This window comes from Penicillium citrinum (assembly GCF_028827155.1).
Source record: "Penicillium citrinum strain IBT 23319 chromosome Unknown utg000003l:1.0-4596430.0:1.0-4598250.0, whole genome shotgun sequence".
NCBI classification, from domain to species: domain Eukaryota; kingdom Fungi; phylum Ascomycota; class Eurotiomycetes; order Eurotiales; family Aspergillaceae; genus Penicillium; species Penicillium citrinum.
In genome coordinates, this window is record NW_026622688.1 from 952,326 (window position 1) to 973,684 (window position 21,359).

General features: G+C 48.2%; 9 protein-coding genes across 9 annotated transcripts; 5 read left to right on the plus strand and 4 right to left on the minus strand.

The window, feature by feature from the left end:
• Positions 1-251: 251 nt before the first annotated feature.
• On the plus strand, positions 252-1,818 carry N7469_003620 (TADA1 family protein; the record flags this gene model as incomplete). Its single annotated transcript, XM_056642540.1, has 4 exons — positions 252-462; positions 593-867; positions 933-1,041; positions 1,151-1,818. The coding sequence occupies 4 exons, from the start codon at positions 252-254 to the stop codon at positions 1,816-1,818; spliced, it is 1,263 nt and encodes a 420-aa protein (XP_056501952.1).
• Positions 1,819-2,420: 602 nt separating this feature from the next.
• On the minus strand, positions 2,421-5,416 carry N7469_003621 (U4/U6-U5 snRNP complex subunit PRP6; the record flags this gene model as incomplete). Its single annotated transcript, XM_056642541.1, is given in 4 exon segments — positions 2,421-2,564; positions 2,634-3,541; positions 3,558-4,918; positions 5,037-5,416. 4 exon segments carry the CDS (start codon positions 5,414-5,416, stop codon positions 2,421-2,423), a joined length of 2,793 nt encoding a protein of 930 aa, XP_056501953.1.
• A 260-nt stretch (positions 5,417-5,676) lies between these two features.
• N7469_003622 (dimethyladenosine transferase) lies at positions 5,677-7,096 on the plus strand (the record flags this gene model as incomplete). The annotated part of the gene is made up of 5 exons (XM_056642542.1): positions 5,677-5,813; positions 5,879-5,912; positions 5,995-6,216; positions 6,290-6,354; positions 6,427-7,096. 5 exons carry the CDS (start codon positions 5,677-5,679, stop codon positions 7,094-7,096), a joined length of 1,128 nt encoding a protein of 375 aa, XP_056501954.1.
• Positions 7,097-7,148: 52 nt separating this feature from the next.
• N7469_003623 (GTPase-activating protein GYP1) lies at positions 7,149-9,443 on the minus strand (the record flags this gene model as incomplete). The annotated part of the gene is made up of 8 exons (XM_056642543.1): positions 7,149-7,341; positions 7,401-7,493; positions 7,552-8,432; positions 8,493-8,980; positions 9,062-9,178; positions 9,245-9,254; positions 9,320-9,335; positions 9,420-9,443. The coding sequence occupies 8 exons, from the start codon at positions 9,441-9,443 to the stop codon at positions 7,177-7,179; spliced, it is 1,794 nt and encodes a 597-aa protein (XP_056501955.1). The 3' UTR covers positions 7,149-7,176.
• Positions 9,444-9,862: 419 nt separating this feature from the next.
• On the plus strand, positions 9,863-10,263 carry N7469_003624 (RNA-binding protein; the record flags this gene model as incomplete). Its single annotated transcript, XM_056642544.1, has 2 exons — positions 9,863-9,906; positions 9,972-10,263. The coding sequence occupies 2 exons, from the start codon at positions 9,863-9,865 to the stop codon at positions 10,261-10,263; spliced, it is 336 nt and encodes a 111-aa protein (XP_056501956.1).
• A 1,242-nt stretch (positions 10,264-11,505) lies between these two features.
• On the plus strand, positions 11,506-13,077 carry N7469_003625 (RNA-binding protein; the record flags this gene model as incomplete). Its single annotated transcript, XM_056642545.1, has 4 exons — positions 11,506-11,542; positions 11,612-11,775; positions 11,854-12,835; positions 12,944-13,077. The coding sequence occupies 4 exons, from the start codon at positions 11,506-11,508 to the stop codon at positions 13,075-13,077; spliced, it is 1,317 nt and encodes a 438-aa protein (XP_056501957.1).
• Positions 13,078-13,960: 883 nt separating this feature from the next.
• On the minus strand, positions 13,961-16,178 carry N7469_003626 (transient receptor potential ion channel family protein; the record flags this gene model as incomplete). The annotated part of the gene is made up of 2 exons (XM_056642546.1): positions 13,961-15,816; positions 15,884-16,178. The coding sequence occupies 2 exons, from the start codon at positions 16,176-16,178 to the stop codon at positions 13,961-13,963; spliced, it is 2,151 nt and encodes a 716-aa protein (XP_056501958.1).
• A 1,943-nt stretch (positions 16,179-18,121) lies between these two features.
• On the minus strand, positions 18,122-19,261 carry N7469_003627 (telomere length and silencing 1 family protein; the record flags this gene model as incomplete). Its single annotated transcript, XM_056642547.1, has 3 exons — positions 18,122-18,354; positions 18,449-18,822; positions 18,891-19,261. 3 exons carry the CDS (start codon positions 19,259-19,261, stop codon positions 18,122-18,124), a joined length of 978 nt encoding a protein of 325 aa, XP_056501959.1.
• Positions 19,262-19,516: 255 nt separating this feature from the next.
• N7469_003628 (actin family protein) lies at positions 19,517-21,120 on the plus strand (the record flags this gene model as incomplete). The annotated part of the gene is made up of 3 exons (XM_056642548.1): positions 19,517-19,559; positions 19,681-20,176; positions 20,244-21,120. 3 exons carry the CDS (start codon positions 19,517-19,519, stop codon positions 21,118-21,120), a joined length of 1,416 nt encoding a protein of 471 aa, XP_056501960.1.
• Positions 21,121-21,359: the final 239 nt, after the last annotated feature.

The following is a 21,359-nucleotide window of genomic DNA, read 5'->3' on the forward strand; positions in this document are numbered from 1 at the left end:
CCATTTTATATTGCGTTGCATTGAGGCGGTCCGTTCTGGCGGGGAAAACCACGGCGGAACTTCCAACCTTCCAACCTCCTTCCATTCTCTCTCCCTCTTTTTTCATCATCAGAACATTTCCCCCATCATTCCATTTTCCCCATCTCGACATTTCATCCGATCTTCTCATCTTCAGTCCTTCTACATCATCCTTCATGAATGCGTAGTTCCAATCAACCTCGCCTCGTCGCGCTCCTGCGAGTCCTCCAACCATGCAGATCGACCCGGCCGCCCTGAGTCGCACCGACTCGGCCTCCAGTCCGGCAAAGAGTGCGGCCACAAATACTACGACAGCTGTCAAGTCTTCAAGAGCTCTAATTTCAGTACCGCGACTTGATCTGGAACATTCATATACGGACTTGAAGGCTACGATTGGAGATAAGTGGGCTGAGTACAAGGAGGCCACTGCTCTCTTCCTACTAGGTATGCCGCGGATCTGCGACGCTGAATATCGTCGCAGATTTAGTCCCCTCGTATTCTTTGTCGCTTTTTCGTCCAGCCTTATTTGAAAACAAAATCTTGTGATATTCCCTCGCTAACTCCGCTCTATTAGGACATTACAATCAGAATGAATACGCGTCGCGAGTTGATCCTATTCTATGCGCCGATCCTAAAACCGAACATTTACATAACAATTTTGTCTGCGCAATTATCGGAAATCTCACTCGAGACCTCCCCGATCATGGAGTCGCAAACTGGGTGTCGGCGAACGATAAGCCTTCAATGATGTCGAAGCCAGTCTCGGGAGATGCCGCCGAACAAAGATTGAAAACGGAGGTTATGCAATTACCTCCCAGAGACCGGCGGCGCATCAAGGCAATTCCAGAGGTATGTATAGGAAAGGCAATGCCCGTTTGTGAGAGTAACAAATACGCTGACAGACGGGACTACAGCGCGACCCCAATGACATAACACCAAACGAATTAGAAGAATACCACCTGGCGAAACAGATAAAGCTCCCTAGTCAGGTCCCCGCCAGTGCAGGTGGATTAAACAAAACCAGTAAGGCCACCCTTTCCCCTCCCACACCCAGATATGCTATGCGCTTTCGCATCCCGAGCTCCCCTCCAGCTCCAAGGAACAACTTCTAACACGTCCTTCGCACGGATAGATTGGGAATTGGAAATCCGAAAACGATATGCCCAACCCCTCGCCGCAGAAACGGGCGAATTCCCCGATGCCGAATCCATTCATGCGCGTATGGTACCGATGTGTTACGAAGAATCGCTCCCCAGTGGCGCCGGCATGCCCTGCGCCGAGTTCATGGCCATTGCAACGGAAACGTTCGTTAAGGACGTCTTATCGGCTGTTTTCTCTCGTACCCGATCCAATGGTCCCTCTGGAACGATTAATGGTATGATGATGCGCAATTATAGAGAGCAATTAGAACGTGAGGAGCTTGCATTTACCCGTGGGGAAATTGTTAAAGATACGGCGACGGGTTTACTTCCGGTTGAAGCTCGTGAAGCAAGTACGCGACGTACTCTTGGTGTTAGAGATCTTCGATTAACTCTCGAATTGGGGGGAGCTGTCCTTGGCCATATGCCTCTCATCATTGACCAAATCATGGGAGGGTATTTGGAAGATGAACTTGAGACGGAGAAGCAAGATCGGTTGGAGAATGGGGTTAGTGAGATCCCGGAAATTAAGGCTGCAGAGGATGAAATGGATCTTGATGATGACTTCGATGATTCTTTCTCGGATTGGGAGGGTTGTACGGCTGTCGATCGTAATCAGTTGGGCTCTCTACTGGATGAGTGTCTTTCGATGGCTGCTTGAGGTTTGATACCCTGTTCATGTTCTTTTTCTTTTGCATTTCTTATTTTCTTCCCCTATTCCCTATTTCCTATTCCCCTTTACTGACATTCCTTCACTCTGCTCGTTTCCTTTTTGGTTTTATTTTCATATCTCGGTTGGACGGTTGAACGGTTGAGGATATCGGCGTCTAGGAATTATGGCTTATGGCCGGTTGTCATTCGTGATGCCCATTTGATGCATTTTTAAATTTGGAGTTTCAGATCTTTCGGGGCTCGAGTGTCTCGATTACTTTGCTCTTGTTGTCTTTTTTTTTTTCTTTTTCTTTTGATATGGGATGCTCCCACGATGTAAAGTACATATTCCCCTATGGGAGATTGGAGATTATCAGAATTATTCAAAAGCAGATATATTATGACAAGCATTTACATTTTCTACAGCGTACATCTGCTAGTGACAGTATTGAATACTCCACTACATTCAACGTGAAAGTTCACACGTGTTGATCAAATCTTGTCAGTCATGAGTACATTGGATATTGATATGGGTGCTGTTAAGTTCAACATGGTAAAGACAATCCTTTCAACGCCATTTTGTCATTGTTAATACAAATCCATCAAGATATCTCAGTTGATAGTATCAGCAACCATCTTCAAAACTTGTTCTGTTGACTTCTGCGCGTTCACCGGGTCTTTGGAGATTGATTGCCATACTTCGCCGTGCTTAGGCTCAGTAGAGACACACTTTGAGACAACATCGGCTCGTTTATCCTGGATATAGTTAGCAAAGTATTCAAAAAGAAAAGTCCAGGGCAAAGCGCATAAAGGGGAATTACATACCTCTGTTCCATGCTGCAGCAAGAATTTATAATACCAAGCCCATCCATCACCATAATCACTATCCGAGACAATTGCCTTCTCAAACCAAGTCATAGCTTTATCTAATCGTCGCTCACCCCAGAAAATTCGCGCAACAGTAATGAATAAGATAGGATCATTATCCACCTTCTTGATGGCTTCGAGACTGCGGGATTTTCGCTGAGCACGGGGTTCCAAGTGCCAAATACTTTCGCTCCAGAGGAGTCCGGATGCCGGGACTTCTTGAAGAGCCCTCGACATGAGATTCTTCGCTTGTTGAATATTATTCGCACGACGTTCGACTCGTACACTTTCTGTCCAGAGTTCAGGACTCTTGGGTACAGCTAGACGTGCCCGATCCAGTACGGATCGTGCCCTAACCACAGCACCAGCCTTTTCTTCCAACCGTGATGCCAGAAGCCAAAGAGGTACAGACTTGGAGCAAGCGCGTGTACCTGTTCCATATGCTTCACGCGCTTGTGGGAATTTCTTTTGAGATTCGTAGATTTGTCCTTTCATCATCCAGAGCTTGTCGGTCTTAGGGTATAATTGTAGTCCCTGGGTGACAAGATCCAATGCATCGTCATCGTTTCCAAGTTGTCGTTCGAAAGCGACACTCTTAACCCAAACTCGATCTGTTCCAGCTTCACGGCGAGCGGTCGCCAGCAGCTCACGGGCTTGGTCGGTTTGTTGCGCATCTGCCTCGAGCTTAACGGCGGCGAGCCAGATATCTTCATTGTTAGGATTCTGGTTGAATGCACGACCGAGAACTCGTCGTGCGTCATCGATTTCTCCAGCTTGCCATTTCTCTCGGGCAAGCTGCAGCCAGAGCTCTTCACTCTGGGGGGCATGCCTCGACTGCTTTCTCGAGAACTTGCCAAAGTGCCTCTCTATCCCCATGGTTACGTTCGAGATCCGCGGCCGCAAGCCAGATTGACCGGCGATTGACGAAGACTCGTAAGGCATACGCGTAGATCGCCCGGGCAGTTTCATATTTACCACGCGCAATGCTCGATTTGGCGTCGTCCATCCAGATGTCTTTTCGATCATCATCTTCGTCCAGACCCCATCCAAGTGTCTCACGAATTATAGCACCGCAAGTGAGAATGGCGCCTTCTTCTTCGCAGCGTTCGGCCTCAGCGATCCACTCCTCTCGTTTCAACATCGCATTTTCTCGCACAAGAGACTGGACAGCACGCTTCATGACATTCACCTTTTCAAATGTACCCATTTGTTCTTGAAGACGAGCGGCAGCAATCCAAATTTCGTAACTTGTTGGAACAGCCTTGCGCGCTGTGTTGAGAACCTTCTGTGCGTTTTCAGGAGTCTCTAGTCGAGCAAGAGCCAACCAGAGCTCTACTGACAAGGGAATCATCTCCACGGCCTTGGCCAGCAATAATCGTGCGTCTGCTGGGTCATCTTCCAGGTTCACGGCCTCCTTCCAGATTTCGACGGATTGAGGGATGTGCAGAATGGCCTGTCGAAGCACATTCTTCTTTGCGCGGGTATCCGTCTCCAGTTTCATAGCCTCGGTCCAGAGTCTCGTTGAGCGGTCATTGTTCTTGATAGCATTTGCAGCGATAACCTTCGCATTGTGGCCTTCATTAAGTCGGATATTCTCTAACCAAGCGTCCTCACTCTTCGGACAGAGTTCACACCCCTTCGCGATAATATGTCTAGCCGCCACAATCCGACCAGCGAGTTCCTCTAGACGTGCGAGCGCAATCCAACCCGGCGCATGTTTAGGATTCGTTTTGGTGACCGATTCCAGCAGAACTCGGACTCGCTTGATGTCGCCCACTTCAACCTCTCCAGCCTTCATTTCAGACTGGGTCAAGCTGGTCAGATATCCCTTGGGGTCGATACTCGTAGAGCTACCCGATGCATTCTCAGCTGTCGAACCAAGCGCAGCCTGATCCAGTCGAACCTTCAACACTTTGTCACGAGCTGCACCGATATCCGCGAAATTGGTCATAGTTCCATCTCCACCTTCTTCATCAGGCTGGGCGCCATCTTCGGCAACAGTTGTATCGAACTGGGCTGAGTCTCGTGCGCCCGCGATGACACTATCTGGAACTGCATAGAATCGCTGACGGAGGTTCTGCTTCGCTCGTCGGTTTTTACCCGTCAGGTCACCAACTTCGGGGAGGTTGGCCCAATCGTCTTCGGAAACGGCGGCGAGTGAACGCTTCAAATCGGCGAATTGTTGCTGAATCTTAGGGTTTTTCTGTTCATAGTCGTCTCGTTCTTTTTGCTCGCGAGCTTCCCTGTATGTGGCGAAACGAATCTAGTCGGCAATCTATCCAAACAACGGGGGACTGGACCCGATGAACAAATGTTTTCGGGGGGAGCAGTAGGAAAGAGAAAAAAAGAAAAAGGACTTACCTTCGAGCTTTGCGCCGTTTATCCATCTTCTCATCTACCTCTTGATAGATGCGATCCGCCTCGTCATCCTCCTGATCAAACTGCCCATAGGCAAACAAGCCTACTTCATTATCGGGATCCTGGAATCGTTCATCATCCTCTTCTTCTTTCTCTTCTTTTCCACCTTTCTCGCGCGAATTGTTTCCGTAAGCAGTTGGAGCTGCAGCACCCAGAAGTTGAGCTCGTTTTGTCAATGCAGCTTGAATCTGTTCCGGTGTTGGACCTTCACGCGCAGGGCCTAAATCAGATCGTGTAGTGAAACCAGTCGCACCACGACCCAGACCCGCGACATAATTCTCAGGCGCCTGCTGACTGAGAAAATCCTTACGTCCGGACGCCATAACGGACAGAACTTTCTGAGGACAAACTGAACTGAGAGAAAGTTGGAAGTATACCGTTTCGAACGGGAAAGAAGATGGGCCCGTCGTAGAAAAGTAGCTCCGGCGCCGACAATCTTATCGGCGAAAAAAAGTCTCGAGGGACTTCAAGGTGGACTTGTACAACTTCAGTCGCAGATTTATTTGGATTTTATTTGGGTTTGATTAACCTTCAATTCAATCAGAGATCGTGACAACTGTTTCTCTCTGTTATTATATTCATAATGCCCAAAGTCACCAAGAAGAAGCGCAATAGCGCAACCTCCGATGCCGCCGCCAAAGCCCAGGCCGCACACAGTATCTTCAAGATGAACACAGATATTGGTCAACACGTTTTGAAGAATCCTGGTATTGCAGAACAGTGAGTTATTTCGAAGTATCAGTATGCTTTACCTCCCGCTGATTTCTTTTTTTCCCCTTAAACAGAATTGTCAACAAGGCCGATCTCAAACAAAGTGATGTGAGTAAACCCCGCGATGTCCCATACTAAACTCCTCTCCCCTCTCGGTTTATAAAAAACAATTCGCTAATATGAAGAAAAGGTCGTCCTCGAAATCGGTCCCGGGACAGGAAACTTGACGGCCAAAATTCTGGATCAGGCGAAGAAGGTTGTGGCCGTGGAATTGGATCCTCGTATGGCGGCTGAAGTCACCAAGCGATTTCAAGGCACGCCGGCTCAGAAACGTCTGGAGGTCATTTTGGGTGATGTAATGAAGACGGAATTGCCATACTTCGATGTCTGCATTAGCAATACTCCTTATCAGGTATGCGCTTTCTCGAGATCAGTTTCGGTGTATTAGGTATTGATAATTGGGGGGCTAACAATGATATATTCAGATCTCTTCCCCTCTTACATTCAAATTGCTCGCGACTAACCCTGCTCCTCGATCTTGCATTCTCATGTACGTTGAGACAATTCATATAATTGAATCGGATCTTCATTGAAATAAGCTAACATTACACTACTTCAATAGGTTCCAGCGTGAATTCGCTTTGCGCCTGTTCGCGAAACCCGGTGATAAACTTTACAGTCGTCTGTCGGTCAATGCTCAAATGTGGGCGAAGATCGATCACATCATGAAGGTCGGCAAGAATAACTTCAAGCCTCCACCTTTAGTTGAATCAAGTGTGATTCGTATGGTTCCCAAAGTTCCCAGGCCACAGATTGATTATGATGAATGGGACGGTCTGCTACGCATCGCTTTTGTGCGTAAGAATAAGACTCTACGGGCCAGTTTCATCGGTACCCCAAGTATCATGAATGTTTTGGAGTCAAATTACCGCACCTGGTGTGCTCAAAATGATATTCCGGTCGAAGATGGCCCCGCCGAGGATGGCGATGGTGATGTTATGGACATGGGCGATGAGCAAGCTGGAGAGGAGGCGGACGAAGTCATGGAAATGGATGACGACGATGACGTCCCTGATTTCTTCAAGGAAGAGACCAATGCTCGTCTCCAGCAGGCGCTCAAGGGTCAATCCCGGAAGAAGAAGGGCAAGGTTGCGGAGTTGGTGCGCGAGAAGGTGCGCCAGGTTCTGGAAGATGATACTAAGTTGGGGGAGAAACGAGCCCGCATGTGCGATGAAAATGATTTCCTGAAGTTGCTTTGGGCCTTCAATCAGAAGGGAATTCATTTCAACTGATTGGGACTGTTTCCTGTGGCACGCCAGTGTTCTTGTTCTGATTAAAAGCCCGGTGTGTAATTGATGAATTATGATTACTTTCAATAAAAGATACCATTTTCAGGAGGCACCTCGCCTTGCGGTCGAAGATGAGCGCTCGAGTCCTGGAAAAGACTCTGCCAGATAAATGCTTCGCTCAGCAAGAGTTCAATATCTTTCTCGGTCCAATCCTTGGTGGGCAATGCTTGGAGGAACATCATCACCTCCTGAGGATAAATCATTAGAATTGCCGATAGATTGTCATGGTTGTCATATAAACACGTACCTGGAAATCCATCTTAACCAGCTGATCCGTCCACTTGACCAAAAACGCAGCGCAAACATAAAGATGAAATCGCGAGAAGCCCTGCTCCTCAGCCTAAAGTAGTTTTTTGAGTATTAGTTCTGTCTCTGAAGCCTGCTGCAGATCCACGTACCATGTAAGTATCCCACATGCGTATAGTGTTTCGGATGCTCATTTCCCGCATGAGCAAACAGTTCATCCATCGGAAACTAAACTGCATGAATTCCACGCCCTCTTGTTCCAGATGCTTCGCAAGGGCCGAGTCAATTCGCCTCGTGAGATCACGCAAAGCTCTCACCTGTCGGTGAATTCCAGGCTGTGCGTAGATGTAATTATCCTGAATGCCGTCCAGTAGTTTGGTCAGGCACCAAAAGGTATCGGCTTCCACAGCATCCAGGACGCTCCGAGGGAGCTGGCCGGGATCCATGCCCTCCCCAACATTCAGATCGGTAATGTACACTCCCAGGAAAACTTGCCAAAAAGGCGTGACTAGATCATTGATGCCTTGAACATAGCCACTGGCGGGGTGCCTGATAGCCCACACATATAAGATCCTCTCCAACGACCGCTGCGTAGCTTCATAGCCATAGAGAGGGATATGAGGGCTTGTACGAGGGACATCAATACTAATTTGATGCCATACTGCCTCATCCAGGCCCCTGCCACGACCTTTGGTGGATGGAGGTGGGTTGGCAGTTGCCCCGCTGCCTCGTTCGAAGGCCTGTCGCACTCCGTCCAAGTATTCCTTACGCTTTCGCTCTAGTGTCGAAATTCGTCGTTCACTGTTCGTGGGAAGGTATCCCAGAAGTAACTGCCATGTCATTGGACGAACTTCCTCTGGAACCCCGGACCAAGCCAGATCTCTTAGTTCACTGAGTGAGACGGTGCTTGCCTGGAGAATGCGCTTGAACTTGTTGATTCTTGATATGCGGCTTGAATGTATTTCTCTCTCTTTCACAGAAGCACTCGCGGGCGGGGCAGAATGGTTGATAAGATTCAAAGCATTTGCAGGATCTACATTGTTGCATATTAGCATTACCGTTGGAGCAGCGTGATGGATTTGACCATGCTTACCTTGTAGGATATCCTTGTACTGCGGACGTAAAATCTTCCCATCAACCTTCCGCGAGGTAGGGTACAGCGGTGTACCGCGTTCCTCTGCAATGTCTGAGCTATTTGCCCGCGCTCTGCTGCTTGATGCTAGTCCAAATCCCAGCGAAGTAGGGTTATGGGCGAGACCGCCACCAGGATCGATGTTCTTTCCTCTTGAAGGGGCCGCTTTTTTCCGTCTCATGCTGGCTAGACTTGGAAGCCCGAACTCATCTTCATCATCATCATATACGATCTCGTCATCATCATCGTCATCATCATTGTCATCCTCCTCCTGAGCGGGATCACCACTCCAGTGATCAATTCCCTCTTTCATGACCCCTGAATAGCTTTTATGGGGTGGAGAGGCCATCACGTTCCCAGTTCGGTGACCCAAGTATGATGTCGGAGATGGCGCATGCGTAGAGGAGGTTCGAGGGGGTGTTCTGGGACGAGACTGGGACGATGTACCTCTGGTTTAAATAATGCTCGTTAGTCCTGGTCACATAGCTTCCAATTGATTTAATTAGATAATCCCAGGCTGCTTGACTCACTGTATGATATTTGCATGGGAATATGAAGCTCCCACTACTGTGTTCTGACCATATACCTTTGGTTGTCCCTGATTGACGGATACGGACCGACCAGCCCAGAAAGGAGACTCGGTGCGTCTATGAAATAGTCAGCATTCATGAAGATAACGTAAAGAGCAGGAAATGAATGATTGTATGACATACTCGGAATTGTCTGCAATGTAGCCAGCTCAAATTAGCTATGAGCCCACATTGAAGTCGCGAGGGGAATATACGAACCAACCTGGACCATTTCCTAGGGTCAATTGTCAGCTCTTGTCCTTCCATTTGATTTGATACACGCCAATATTCTTGTCATATCATGAAGAAAGGAGCTTACCTGCTGCCCTTTTTTGTTGGCCATCACCGTGGACTGTGGACTGATCTCAGCGAGTTTCAAGTGCGGGGCCAACAATCGATATGCGCTCCTCCAACGAATCCATGTAGCAACCCAAATAGTTTGATCTCAAAGATCCATAGCTCTCGGCTATTCAATAAACAGTGCAAAACAGAAGAGCTCAAGTTTTCCAAACCAGGACGGAGGAAGAGAAGGAGGAGGTAAAAGTAGTTGTTGACGTCGTTGCAAGTGAACCCGTGCGTATGTAAGCCACACGTCCTCCGCTTTCTCTTCAAGGGGGGGTTCTTCACTGACAACTTCACTTCTTGCAACCCACTCGCGCATTGCTAATTCGACAACAAAACTCTTGTTTCTGTCGATTTACACTCACGTAGTTTATCTTTCACTTTACTTTTGAGCATCTCATCACACAGCATTATAGCATTATGGCTGAGCCGGAGGATCTTGAGGAGGATCTCTTCGCGGATCTGTACGTCTTCCGTTGATCCGCTTTTCTTACATCTATGAGAGGCTAATTGAGTTGTTCTTCTCCAGTTATGATGCCGACGAATCAACAAATCGCACTACTTCTGCAGTTGAGTCCTCCAGCAAGCCTGTAGAGCCTGTCGCAGCTGCAGTTCCTGCATCGGCGGCTACAGAAGAGCCTGCTGCTCCGAGCTACGAAACCTCACCCGTCGAATCATACCCGCAAAACTCTGCACCTCAGAATGATTTCAATTCCGATTATCACAATGGATCCGAAGCTGTAGCTCCTGTCCCGGTGGCAGCTCCTCCCGTGGATCAGGATTCTCATGCATCGGGTACAGGCATCAAGGAAGATGGGTAAGTTTCATATTCACCTTCTACAGAGCATTCTCGTTTGATTTTATCTCCCCATTTGAACGCATATCCTCGTCCATGGCGACGTCTGGGTGGTGTCCTGCTATCTACGGTATACCAATGTGGCCGCAAGGGATTGGGAATTCGACTTCGCTTGGTTGTGAGGCTTTTCTTTGCAAGGCATCAAATGGGCTTTGTGGGCGCTGAGAGGGTCTCTCTACCTACGCTTGTGGAAACGTGGAAACAATGGCATCGGCAGGAAATGGCAATAGCAGTGGCAAGCTTTCAGATTGAAAAAGTTGATCATGAATAATGGCATATGGAGGACATCGGCAACTTGCAAATTTTGCACCAAAATGCGCAACTCGCGGGGCAGTCGATCTCAGAGATCTCTTCGAGGCCCGCTTGGAACCAACCAAGAAAACCAAGCAATGTTCCATGGGATCGTCGATTTGAGGATTGCAGAGCAAAGTCAGACACATTCGTGTGACGGAAAGAAAGAAAGATCGGTCTCTTTTCGCGAAACCTTTGTTGCGCGCGCCTACATATAGTACAGCGGATACTATATAGCTTCTTGTCGATATACCTTGATAGAGCAGAGCAAGAAGTAGCAACGCTGCCGAAGTGATTCAGACTAGTTTTTATGTTTCTAGTTGGAGACTCTTCGGCAAGCAAGAAAGGTTCTCCTCAGGCATAACAAAAGAGAAGCAAGCACAGAAAGAGACAGTGACAATTTCAGATATTCGCCTGAATCCATTCCTCGCGCTCATCTCCAACGATCCGCTTTTTAGAGCCATGACAAGATCTCAAATTTCGAGATGAGGAGTCGATGAAGTCCCCATCCAAGCTCATGTAAATCAAGTGGGCTTGGGAAGAGATTCGAACCTTGTGGACCTTCTATATACGTGATATCCGTGAAGACGACGTATCGTGCGCAATTAGCGTATATGCCCATCTGCCTGTGCCTCAGCCTATGTCACTTCACTCTCCATGCCATGGCCACTTATAACATTCGGCATTGAGAGATCAGAAACCAAAACCTATTGGATAGCTTCAGGCAGTTCATTCAGCATATTAGCTGTACTCGTGAATAGCAGCTTAGCACCACCCAGACCATTAGCACAAGCTATTGATTTGCCTTTTCAACCATATGCGATTGAATCATTATCTTCATCTGCTCGTTCTTGGTGGCATTGTATTGTTTGGTATCTCTATAACTATTGCTAATCTACCGTCCTTGATTAGGAAAATGTTCATTGGTGGATTGAACTGGGAGACCACAGATCGTATGTATCTATGCAAGAATTGTATTCCTTGTTCTATTGAAGAGGTCGGGTCCTAATCAGATATTGCAGAATCACTTCGTGATTATTTCTCTCAATTCGGCGAGGTGCAAGAATGTACGGTCATGCGAGACAGTGCCTCTGGTCGTTCTCGTGGATTCGGATTCTTAACTTTCCGGGATCCTAAGACCGTTAATACGGTGATGGTTAAGGAACATTACTTGGATGGAAAGATTGTAAGAAGACGTACCCAGTGATACAATCTTGCTTTCGTTCGCACTTCCAAGAACTAACATTGTACCTTTCTCTATCAGATCGATCCTAAGCGCGCAATTCCTCGAGACGAACAAGAGAAAACAAGCAAGATCTTCGTCGGAGGCGTCAGTCAAGAAGCCACCGAACAAGACTTCAAACAATTCTTCATGCAATTCGGTCGTGTCGTCGACGCAACCCTCATGATCGACAAGGACACAGGCCGTCCTCGAGGTTTCGGATTCGTCACCTTCGACAGCGAAGCAGCCGTCGAAAACGCCTTATCCCGACCCCTCGAAATCCTGGGTAAACCAATCGAAGTCAAGAAAGCCCAACCACGCGGTAACCTCCGTGACGAGGATCGCGGTGGTCGTCGGGGTCGTGACGGCGGATTCCAGAATATGAACCAGGGAGGAGCCGAGACCCAACAAGGTGGAGGTCAACAGGGTATGGCCGGTGGAATGACACCTCAAATGATGGCACAATACTGGCAACGCATGCAGCAATATTTCGCTATGATGCAGCAACAGATGAATATGGCTGGTGGAGGTGGAATGGGTGGTGGTATGGGTGGAATGAATCCAGCCATGATGCAGCAAATGCAACAAATGCAGCAAATGCAACGTCAACAAATGGGTAATCAGCAACAAGGAAGTCTAAGCCCTAATCCCGCTAGTCCCGGTTCCCAGGCTCAAAACCTTCCAATGATGAATCCCATGATGCAACAAGCTCAGGCCCAGGGCCAATCAACCCCCGGAAGTGACAGCGCAAGCCCTAACCCCCATGCTCAATTTAATCGTCAAGCTGGAGCTGGTGCCGGTGCTGGTGCCGGTGGACCTGGGTACAATGCCCAGGAACAAATTGCCTTTGAACAACAAAAATATGAGCAACAGCAAGCTCGCCGCGTCATGGATAATCGATCTTTCTCGCCTTACCAGCAAGGTGGTGGTCCAACTTCTTGGGAGGGAATGTACGATGAAGTTCCTCAGCCGAATATTCCTACCGGCCCTCAAGGTATGAGTCGTGGCGGTAGTATGGGTGGTGGTAGGTCTTTTCCCTTCCATGTTCCTTCAGGATCTCCACATCCCATACAAATACCATTCCCTCCTATTCTGTTCCTAAAATATACAATCATGTACTAACGAATAACAGGTACAACTCCCCAGCCTCAAAGTGCCGCCCCGGCAAATGCACCCACCGGCCCTAGAAACGCCGGTAAACCAGGTGCCAACTATCGTGGTGGTGGTAGGGGTGGACATCGTGGTTTCCACCCTTACTCTCGGTGATGGAGTTAAAGTTACTTTGTCTTTGACTCTGCCTCTGTCTTCTTGTGTGTCTTGATTGATTTGTTTTGGCTACTTCTATCCCTGTACCCTTCAAATTTTGTTCTATTCAGTTCATCTATTCTACCACCGCATGTCTTCTACACAAAAACTTTCTCAATTCCTTATTTTTCATTTCTGATCTTGTCTGATATTCGATTCCCAGATACTACTCTCTGGGTTGGGTGTGGCCTTGGTTTTTTTTTCTCTTATTTTCTTTTTCCATGTTCCTTTTGAGGTATTTAGTTTCGTTCGATTTCAATGGGATGGGTTTCTGGTGCTTGTTTCGATATGTGTCTAGAGTCAATGAAAGTACTCTGTTCGTTGTATTTCTACTTCGATATCACAGAAGTTACACGCTTTGCTCTAGTGAACTTTTCCATTTTCTCTGATTGAGGTGTGATGTAGGATCTCTGGCTGCCCAAACGAATTTTTGAACACCTCAATGAATTCCAAGATTGGGGAATTTCAGGTACACTTGGGCATGTTTACGGTACGAAGTGTGTGAAGAAAGGGTACTAAATTGCTTTATGGTCAAATCTATAGCATGTACAATGAATGACGCACATTTTTCACCAAAGTTGAAAAGAAAACACGACAAATGCGCTGAAATGAGAGGTTGAAGTCGGGTACACGGTGGAAGATATGAAAAGAAGGTTGAAGGTTGAGTATGTAGAGGAAGAGAGAGAAGGGTGTTTTGGCACAAAATTGAATGAAAACCGTCCACGCTAAACAATAACAGAGAAGATAAAGTATCCAAGTGGATGCTGGCCCCTCAATCAGAAGAAATTGAGAGAGTAGGGCCACAAGAAGGAATTGAAATGAAAGAATTGGCAGCATTGTCGTGTCAGTAGGCCATCCCGTAACCGGCAGTGGTTGGGTGACGCCCGTCAAGTGAAGGGCTTCGCCGGCCACTATGTTGAGAATGCGCGCTGTAGTTGCGGTCATGGGCCACACCATAATCGGCTTGGACCAAGTTCTCGTGACTATCACTGCGGTCGTGGCGCGGGTAGTCCCGGAAAGGCTCGTAAGGACCTGTGAAGTTGAACTTGCTGACTTCATTGTAATCGCGCTTCGGCGGGTGGTCAATGAGAAGTGAATCGCGAGCATCCAGAGGAGTCAGGTCGTCGAGGTCACGGTTGGCCTTCTCGGCTTCCTTTCTCCTCTTGGCATGCGGGTTCTCTCGAATGCACATGATAATAGCATTGACTGCGATAAGAATCGCAAGAACACCAGTGAGAGTTGATTGGACGACAATGAGAACAATACCAGTGACTGTCTTGGTGGTTTGAGAGAGACCCAGCTCCTCAACAAAGACCAACACACAGGCGACGGACAGAACACGGACGATCTGAATAGTCATATTGATACCCATAGACGACTTGGTGGCGTAGGGGCGGTTCCACAAGAGGAGAATCAGAAGCAGAGCCTCGACAACAAGCTGACCAGCACTCTGGAACATGCCGTGGCCCTGAGCTCCGGCAATGATACATCCCTTGGCCAAGGAGTAAATGATGATTGGTACAAACAACCACCAGAAATCCTTCTTGTAGTTATCATAGAACAGACTGTACTTGCGCCAGGTCTCTTTGTTATCGTACAAAGAAGCGGTGTCCCCCTCCATTCTCTTGTACTTGCGAGCCATATAAATAATACGCCACGCAAAGAAGCACAAGACGGCAGTGAAAACTGCCAGCGTTACCGCCGCCAGCAGTTTCGCCGCCCACGAGTCACCTTCCTTCAGCTGATAGACACAGTAGAGCACCCAGATACTGTAGAGGACAAGAATCATGTTGGTGATAGTACGTGCCATCAGACCCCAGTAATCCTTGCGGAAGGTGGCCAACTTCTTGGGGAAGTTTCCATAAAGAGCCCAGACCTCAAGAATAACCTTCACAAGTAGAATTCCGACAACAACGACCGCAATCACAATGGCGAAGATCAACAGAACGGTCATGAAGATATTCGCGGATGGGACCATCAAATCCTCGCCGAGCTTCTTCAATCCGGAAGCAGAGGTCCAATCGATATCGTCGAGACCGTCACCGCTGCTGCTGGAGCTGGAACTGTTGGTCGAGTCGGAGGAAGAAGTATCGATGGAACGGGCTAATATATCACCTCCTACACGAAGAACCATATCCAGACCACGCTTGGTTGTTGTCGAGTTCGATGAGGCGTGGGAGGTGCTGGAAGACACGTCATAGAGGTAGCTATAGCTGTTCTGGGTCAGGTTACCTCCAGTAGCCTTACGGAAGCTATCGATCGAGTGTTGCATGTTATCCCATGGGATGAGACCAGTGCTCCAGGCAAAATTCTTGGAGAAGCTCGAATAGACCTTGGGGTAGCTGACACTCAGCATACCGTTGGTAGCCATGGAGTGGAACCAACCCATCACGTCGCCAAATCCTGGGCTTGAAGAGGTAGCACCGGGGTGACCTGCAGCACCGAGGGCAGACATTCCGCTCAGAGCGAGGGCACCGGCTGCGATACCTGCCGAGGCCCAAGAGACACCCTTCACACTGGTTGATTTTCCATTGGACAGGTCGGATTGCACGCAAGCAACATCTTCCCCTCCGTCGCCCTTAAGAACCATCTTTGCCTGGCCATCCAAATCGGGTATATTGAAGGCAATCGAAGGGATTTGACTAGCATAGTTGTCAGGAATATTGTAACTTCCTGATGCCGAGAAAGTACCGGAGGGGACTGGTCACGAGAGTTAATGTTTCTCTCCGCCGTGTAGGCTGATATCGAGTTGACATGGGATGCTTACCAGGGCACAGTTTGTCGACATGAATTTCATCACCACAAGGGTCGAAGGTCTTTGAGTAAAGTTCATTACCATATGCAGTCACCGTCAAGGTCGCAGAGACGTTTTGTTTCTTCGCGTTGGTACCAGCCACGTCGAAGACTACCTTGTTGGTGGAGCGAGTGTAAGAGACATCCAGATTTTGGACTTTGATGGCAGAGTCCGTCATGCACAGGTTAAACCCATCTGTGCTAAGGGTGTCGGTGGCCAAAGCCGGTACAACACCCAGGCCCAGCAGGGCCCAGATGAGGGACCGCATGTCGAGTCGAGTTGATTTGAGTCGAGAGTGGTGTTCGAAGAACCAGCTCAGGCGTGTTTATCAACGTCGGGCGATTGGGTCAAGATTCATCAATGAGCGAGTGATGAAGATATTACAAGCGCGTATATAGGAGCGAATGAGCAGGATCAACCTGTAGGTGCAAAATCAAGGAATATAGCAGGGGTGATAACTGCGTAGGATAGGGCAGGATAGGAATAGGGATAATCGAGAGCGAGGGACTGGAAAAGTGCGACAAAATAGTCAAGCCACACAAAAAGATGGGTCGCTAGATGGGGTCAACGAAAAAAGAAATCGACGAAAGAGTGACAAAGTGGAGAGACAGAGAGAGAGAGAGGGAGGGAGGGAGGGAGAAAAAAAAAAACGTATGGAGAGAGAAGCAAAAAGAGGGAAGAATTTGGGGGAAAGTCTCGACCGGAGCAGGGCAGAAGGTTGTTACCCCTTCAGGGGGGGGTTGAGTGGCTTGATTGGGTCAGGTACGTTTCAGTCTAGACTCGCTAGTGTTAATATAGTACAACATTATATTATAATTAGATCTACTAAATATTATTATTATAATAATGATAATGATAATTCGTAGACAGCTATATGTATTCTGGGTATTCTTGATGATATTATTTACTCCATACTCTATATCCAGTAACTATACTGCTTGAGTACCATGGTACTAAGTACGGAGTACAGTAGTGTAGTCTAGCTTACTAGTATTGGGAGGGGACTGTGGGAGACCCAAAACTAGACTAGTCTCAGATAGGTTAGTCTGTCAGCCACACACTTCAGCCACTTTCAGCTTCTCTTTTCTACTCAACTTCACAGCTGGACGATACATACTCAGCATTATCACAAGAATAGTACTCACTCAGCAAGCCCATAATCAGACAGCACACGACACATAATAACCCTGATCTGAAACATAGCAACCGTGGATATCAGTGGGTCTCATTCCTCTATCCTCTCGCCACATCAGACGCGTCGATCGCTGATATACCCCCCTCGTTCTAGACGCACCGGTGGATCTATCCTCCCAAGAGATCTCGATTCAGTCTTTTGTCTTGGCTCAGTCCATTCTTGTCCACGTACTAGGACACATCATGAATTTCTACATAGTACATCGTACGCAGACAATTATTCATTCGAGGGAATACAGTATATTGAATATCATGGTCTATGAATACTATGATCATCTACTGTATGCCCCTAGAGTACAGGATCAGCCACTAATCAAAGTGGCCTATCAACCTGAGACATGGCCAAGCGCTGGTCTATTATTACTGTCTTCCTCTCATAGGTCCAGTCTCAGCGGTTATTTATATCACCATCTCGTCTTCTGCGGTTACTCAGTCTCCTGCAAGGTACTAATTTTACTCAGCTGTAGTGATGTACATACATACAGTGTGAACATCTTGTGAAATCATTGCAGATCCCACCAACCCATCCTCTACTCCACATACTGACTCCGTGCCCATCGCATTCTTGACACACGGTCCTGTATCTCAGCAACCGCGGTGGGGCGGCTGGAGGGGTCAATTTCCTGATCAAGTTAAGTTGTCATGTCAAATTGTGTGGATATTAAGTGGTACCGGGCAGAGAACAGAGCATATACTAATACACCACCTATATGGGGAACCCTAAAACCCTATGGTGCGGAGAAGGCACTCCTTCATATGCATAGTACAGAATACTACAATGAACAAGCCTAGGTCTGTGCCACCTCAAGTTTCGTATATACGAGTGACATATAACCTTGCTATATACAACTGTGCATAGCCTAAGACTGACCCTCTGTGTGCGTGTGACATGTTCACCACCTCTCTGATACATCTGACTTGTAGAACCTCGCTCCCGGAAATGGGATTTCAGAATGTAACATTTTATTATCTGTATCACGCTGGATGCTGCAGACTGTGCGCGCTTTCAGTCAACTCTCACTTCTTGGTTTGCATCTCTCGCATCGCAGCCCTGGCACTACGACTACCTCCCAGCTTAGGTCCCTTCGGAGGTTCAACCTTATTGTTGTTCGCTGGTTTGGTATTCGTCCGTTGTCGACGTCGAGACTGGATCGCATCCATAAAGTCGCGCCGGAATTGCTCAGCAACCCGGTCATCAGCAGCTTGGTCGTCAAGTTGGGTTTCGTCTTCGGGTTCATCGTAGACATCCACTAAGAACCATGTTAGCATATCCGTCTAGACTGAACCAGACCAGACCAGTGCGGGTCAATTCGGTCTCGATGCAGCTTTGTGATTTCAACATACACTTGCTCTCACGTAGTACCTCCTCCACAAGTCGATCTCGTTCAATATCAGCACTGGTTCGACGCTTGCGATTTCGCCACGCCTTCTCCTCTGTTCCGGTCCGATTTGCCTGGGGTTCACCAATCCCCCGTGGTTCATCATCGGTGAGTTTGCGTGTCGCTGCTTCAGTCCGCGCAATATTGCGCAGCTTGGCTTCTTCGCCAAGGTCAATCTCATGTAATCTACCGAGCGAGGCGGGTTGTCGCTCCAGCGGTTGTCCTGGTATCGAGGGTTTCTCAGCGATCTGTATTGAGTCCAGTTGCTTGTCTTCATCGTTCTCTGGCTGTGGGCTCCGTCGATAACGCTTAGCCATTTCGGAATCTATATATGCCATCCTTATCTTGTTAGTTTCAACGTCAATTGCGTGCGGTATTCGCCAGAACTGTCAAAAGGATTGCCGTACATGTGTCTATTCACATCCACCGTTTGACCAGAATTCCCCGTGAAACGATCTGCCATAGCTTGTACTCTCTCTTTTTCGCGATCTTCGGCTGTAGCCACCGTGGTCTGCCGACTTCCATCCCGACTTGATCGCGATGTGGTAGAGAATCCTATTCCACCTTTTCGCGCAGGATTAGGTCGTCGTATCCGAGCAATATCTGAAAATTGTAATGTTGCCTCGTCGTGGTCTTGCTTGGCCTGGCCTTGATCCTTTGCTCCTGTCGCGACCATGCTTTCGCTATCTTCGGGCGCATCATCTTGTCGTCGTCGAATGAACTTGCGTCGCTTTGTTGGTCGAAAAAGTGATTCGGGATTAATATCGACGTCTTCCATATTGCTTTTTGCTGTTAAGAATCTTGGGAAGAAGAGAAGAGAAGATAAAAAAAAAGGAAGGGAGGTGAGGTCATCTGCCAAGATGGAAACTCTCCGCCAAACGCCAAAGCTGCTCCCGCACCAAAAAGGACCTTCTTCTTTCTCCAACTCTCCCTCCTTCAAGGAATTGGCTCAACTTGTCAAGTTAAACCCGATTGACAGGCATCTTCTCGGGTCCTCTCTCTTTTCCAATCTGTTTGATTCTGCGCTTCTATCATGAATCCTTCAAATCCGCCTCAAGCTGCCGAGTACGGTGGAGGTAAGTTACTTTGCGCGATGCGACACTTTCTATTTAACCCCTTCCATGATACCTCGCTTGGCCTTTTGAATGGGTAATGGCTACTTGAATCACAAGCTAACTACCTTTTGTACGCGTTCAGACGAAGTTTCCGCCATTGTCCTTGACACGGGTTATTCAACCGTTCGCGCTGGCTTCGCTGGTGAAGACTCCCCCAAATCGGTCATCCCAACATGCTACGGAAAATACCATTTCGACGGTAAAGATAAGTTGGTCTTCGGTGACGACCTCATTGTCACGCCGCGTGTCGGGATCTCCATTCACAACCCAATTGGCAAGGATGGAATCGTCGAAGATTGGGATATGGCCGAAAAGGTCTGGGAGTACTCCTTTACCTCGCGACTCACCAGTGCGAAGTCCAGCAATCCCCTCCACAATGGATTGAATGATATCCCCGTCGATGAGCTCCCGACAGAGATGGAGGTTGAGAATGAGGAGAAGCCTCTGGTTGATAGTCCATTGTTGATGAGCGAGCCTGCATGGAACCCTGGCAAGGCACGCGAGAAGACCATTGAAATTGCCATGGAGAAATGGGATACCCCTGCTTTTTACCTCGCGCGTAACGGTGTGCTTGCAGCGTATGTTCAATCGGCTACATACAGTCTAGCCTTCGGTCTACACTGAACTTTGCTAACAATAAATTAGTTTCGCTTCCGGCAAGGCCACCGCTCTGGTCATTGATATTGGCGCCGCCAATATTTCTATTACCCCAGTTCACGACGGCATGATCCTCAAACGAGGTGTACAGCACTCCCCTCTAGGTGGCGACTACATCTCTTCACAAATCCGTGCCCTGTTCAAGAAGAACTCCCCGCAGCCTATCACCATCACCCCACACTACCTGATCAATTCCAAAACCCACGTCGAAGCAGGCCAACCACCTCAAGCATCCTACAGAACTTTCCCCGCAGACACCGCCCCCGACGCATCTTTCCGCGCCCTCCAAGAAGAGCGTGTTCTGACCGAGTTCAAGGAATGCGTTGTCCAGACCTGGCCAGGGCCAAACAAGCTCAGTGCCGCCGGTCCAACGGGCGTTCCCAACGAAGAACTCGCCCGCTCCTCTCCGGGCCGTCCCTTCGAATTCCCAGACGGCTACAACCAAGTCTTTGGCGTAGACCGGTTCCGTGTCGTCGAGTCTCTCTTCGACGTGAAAGCAGCAATTCCAGACCCAGACTCGCCCGTTCCTGCACCAACACAGGCCCAAACTTTACCCGAGTTAATCAAAACCGCCATCGCAAACGTCGACGTCGATATCCGCCCTCATTTACTGGGTAACGTCGTGGTAACTGGCGCATCGAGTTTGCTGTATGGTTTCACTGAGCGCTTGAATCACGAGTTAATGTCTCTATTCCCTGGTCCACGTGTTCGTGTCTCTGCTGCAGGCCACACATCTGAGCGTCGCTTCGGGTCTTGGATTGGTGGAAGTATCTTGGCTAGTTTGGGGACTTTCCACCAGATGTGGATTTCTAAGAAAGAGTATGAGGAGCATGGAGCGAATATTGTGGAGAAGAGGTGCAAATAATTGGGATGGAATCTTTTCGAGCTATTGTTCCCATCTCTTTTTTCCTCTCGTCTTTTGGTATGTCTGTCTTTGTTTGGGGATTGTTCATGTGTTATGAAGTAGTTTGTCTTTTTGGCGTTTAAATGCTAAGGCGCTTTGTTGAGCTTCGAGCTCGGCCAGCGAGGATTTAAAATGAATGCAGTAGATCTGATCTGAATTGCAGTGATGTCTTTACTATTTACTAGTAATATTTAACAGTA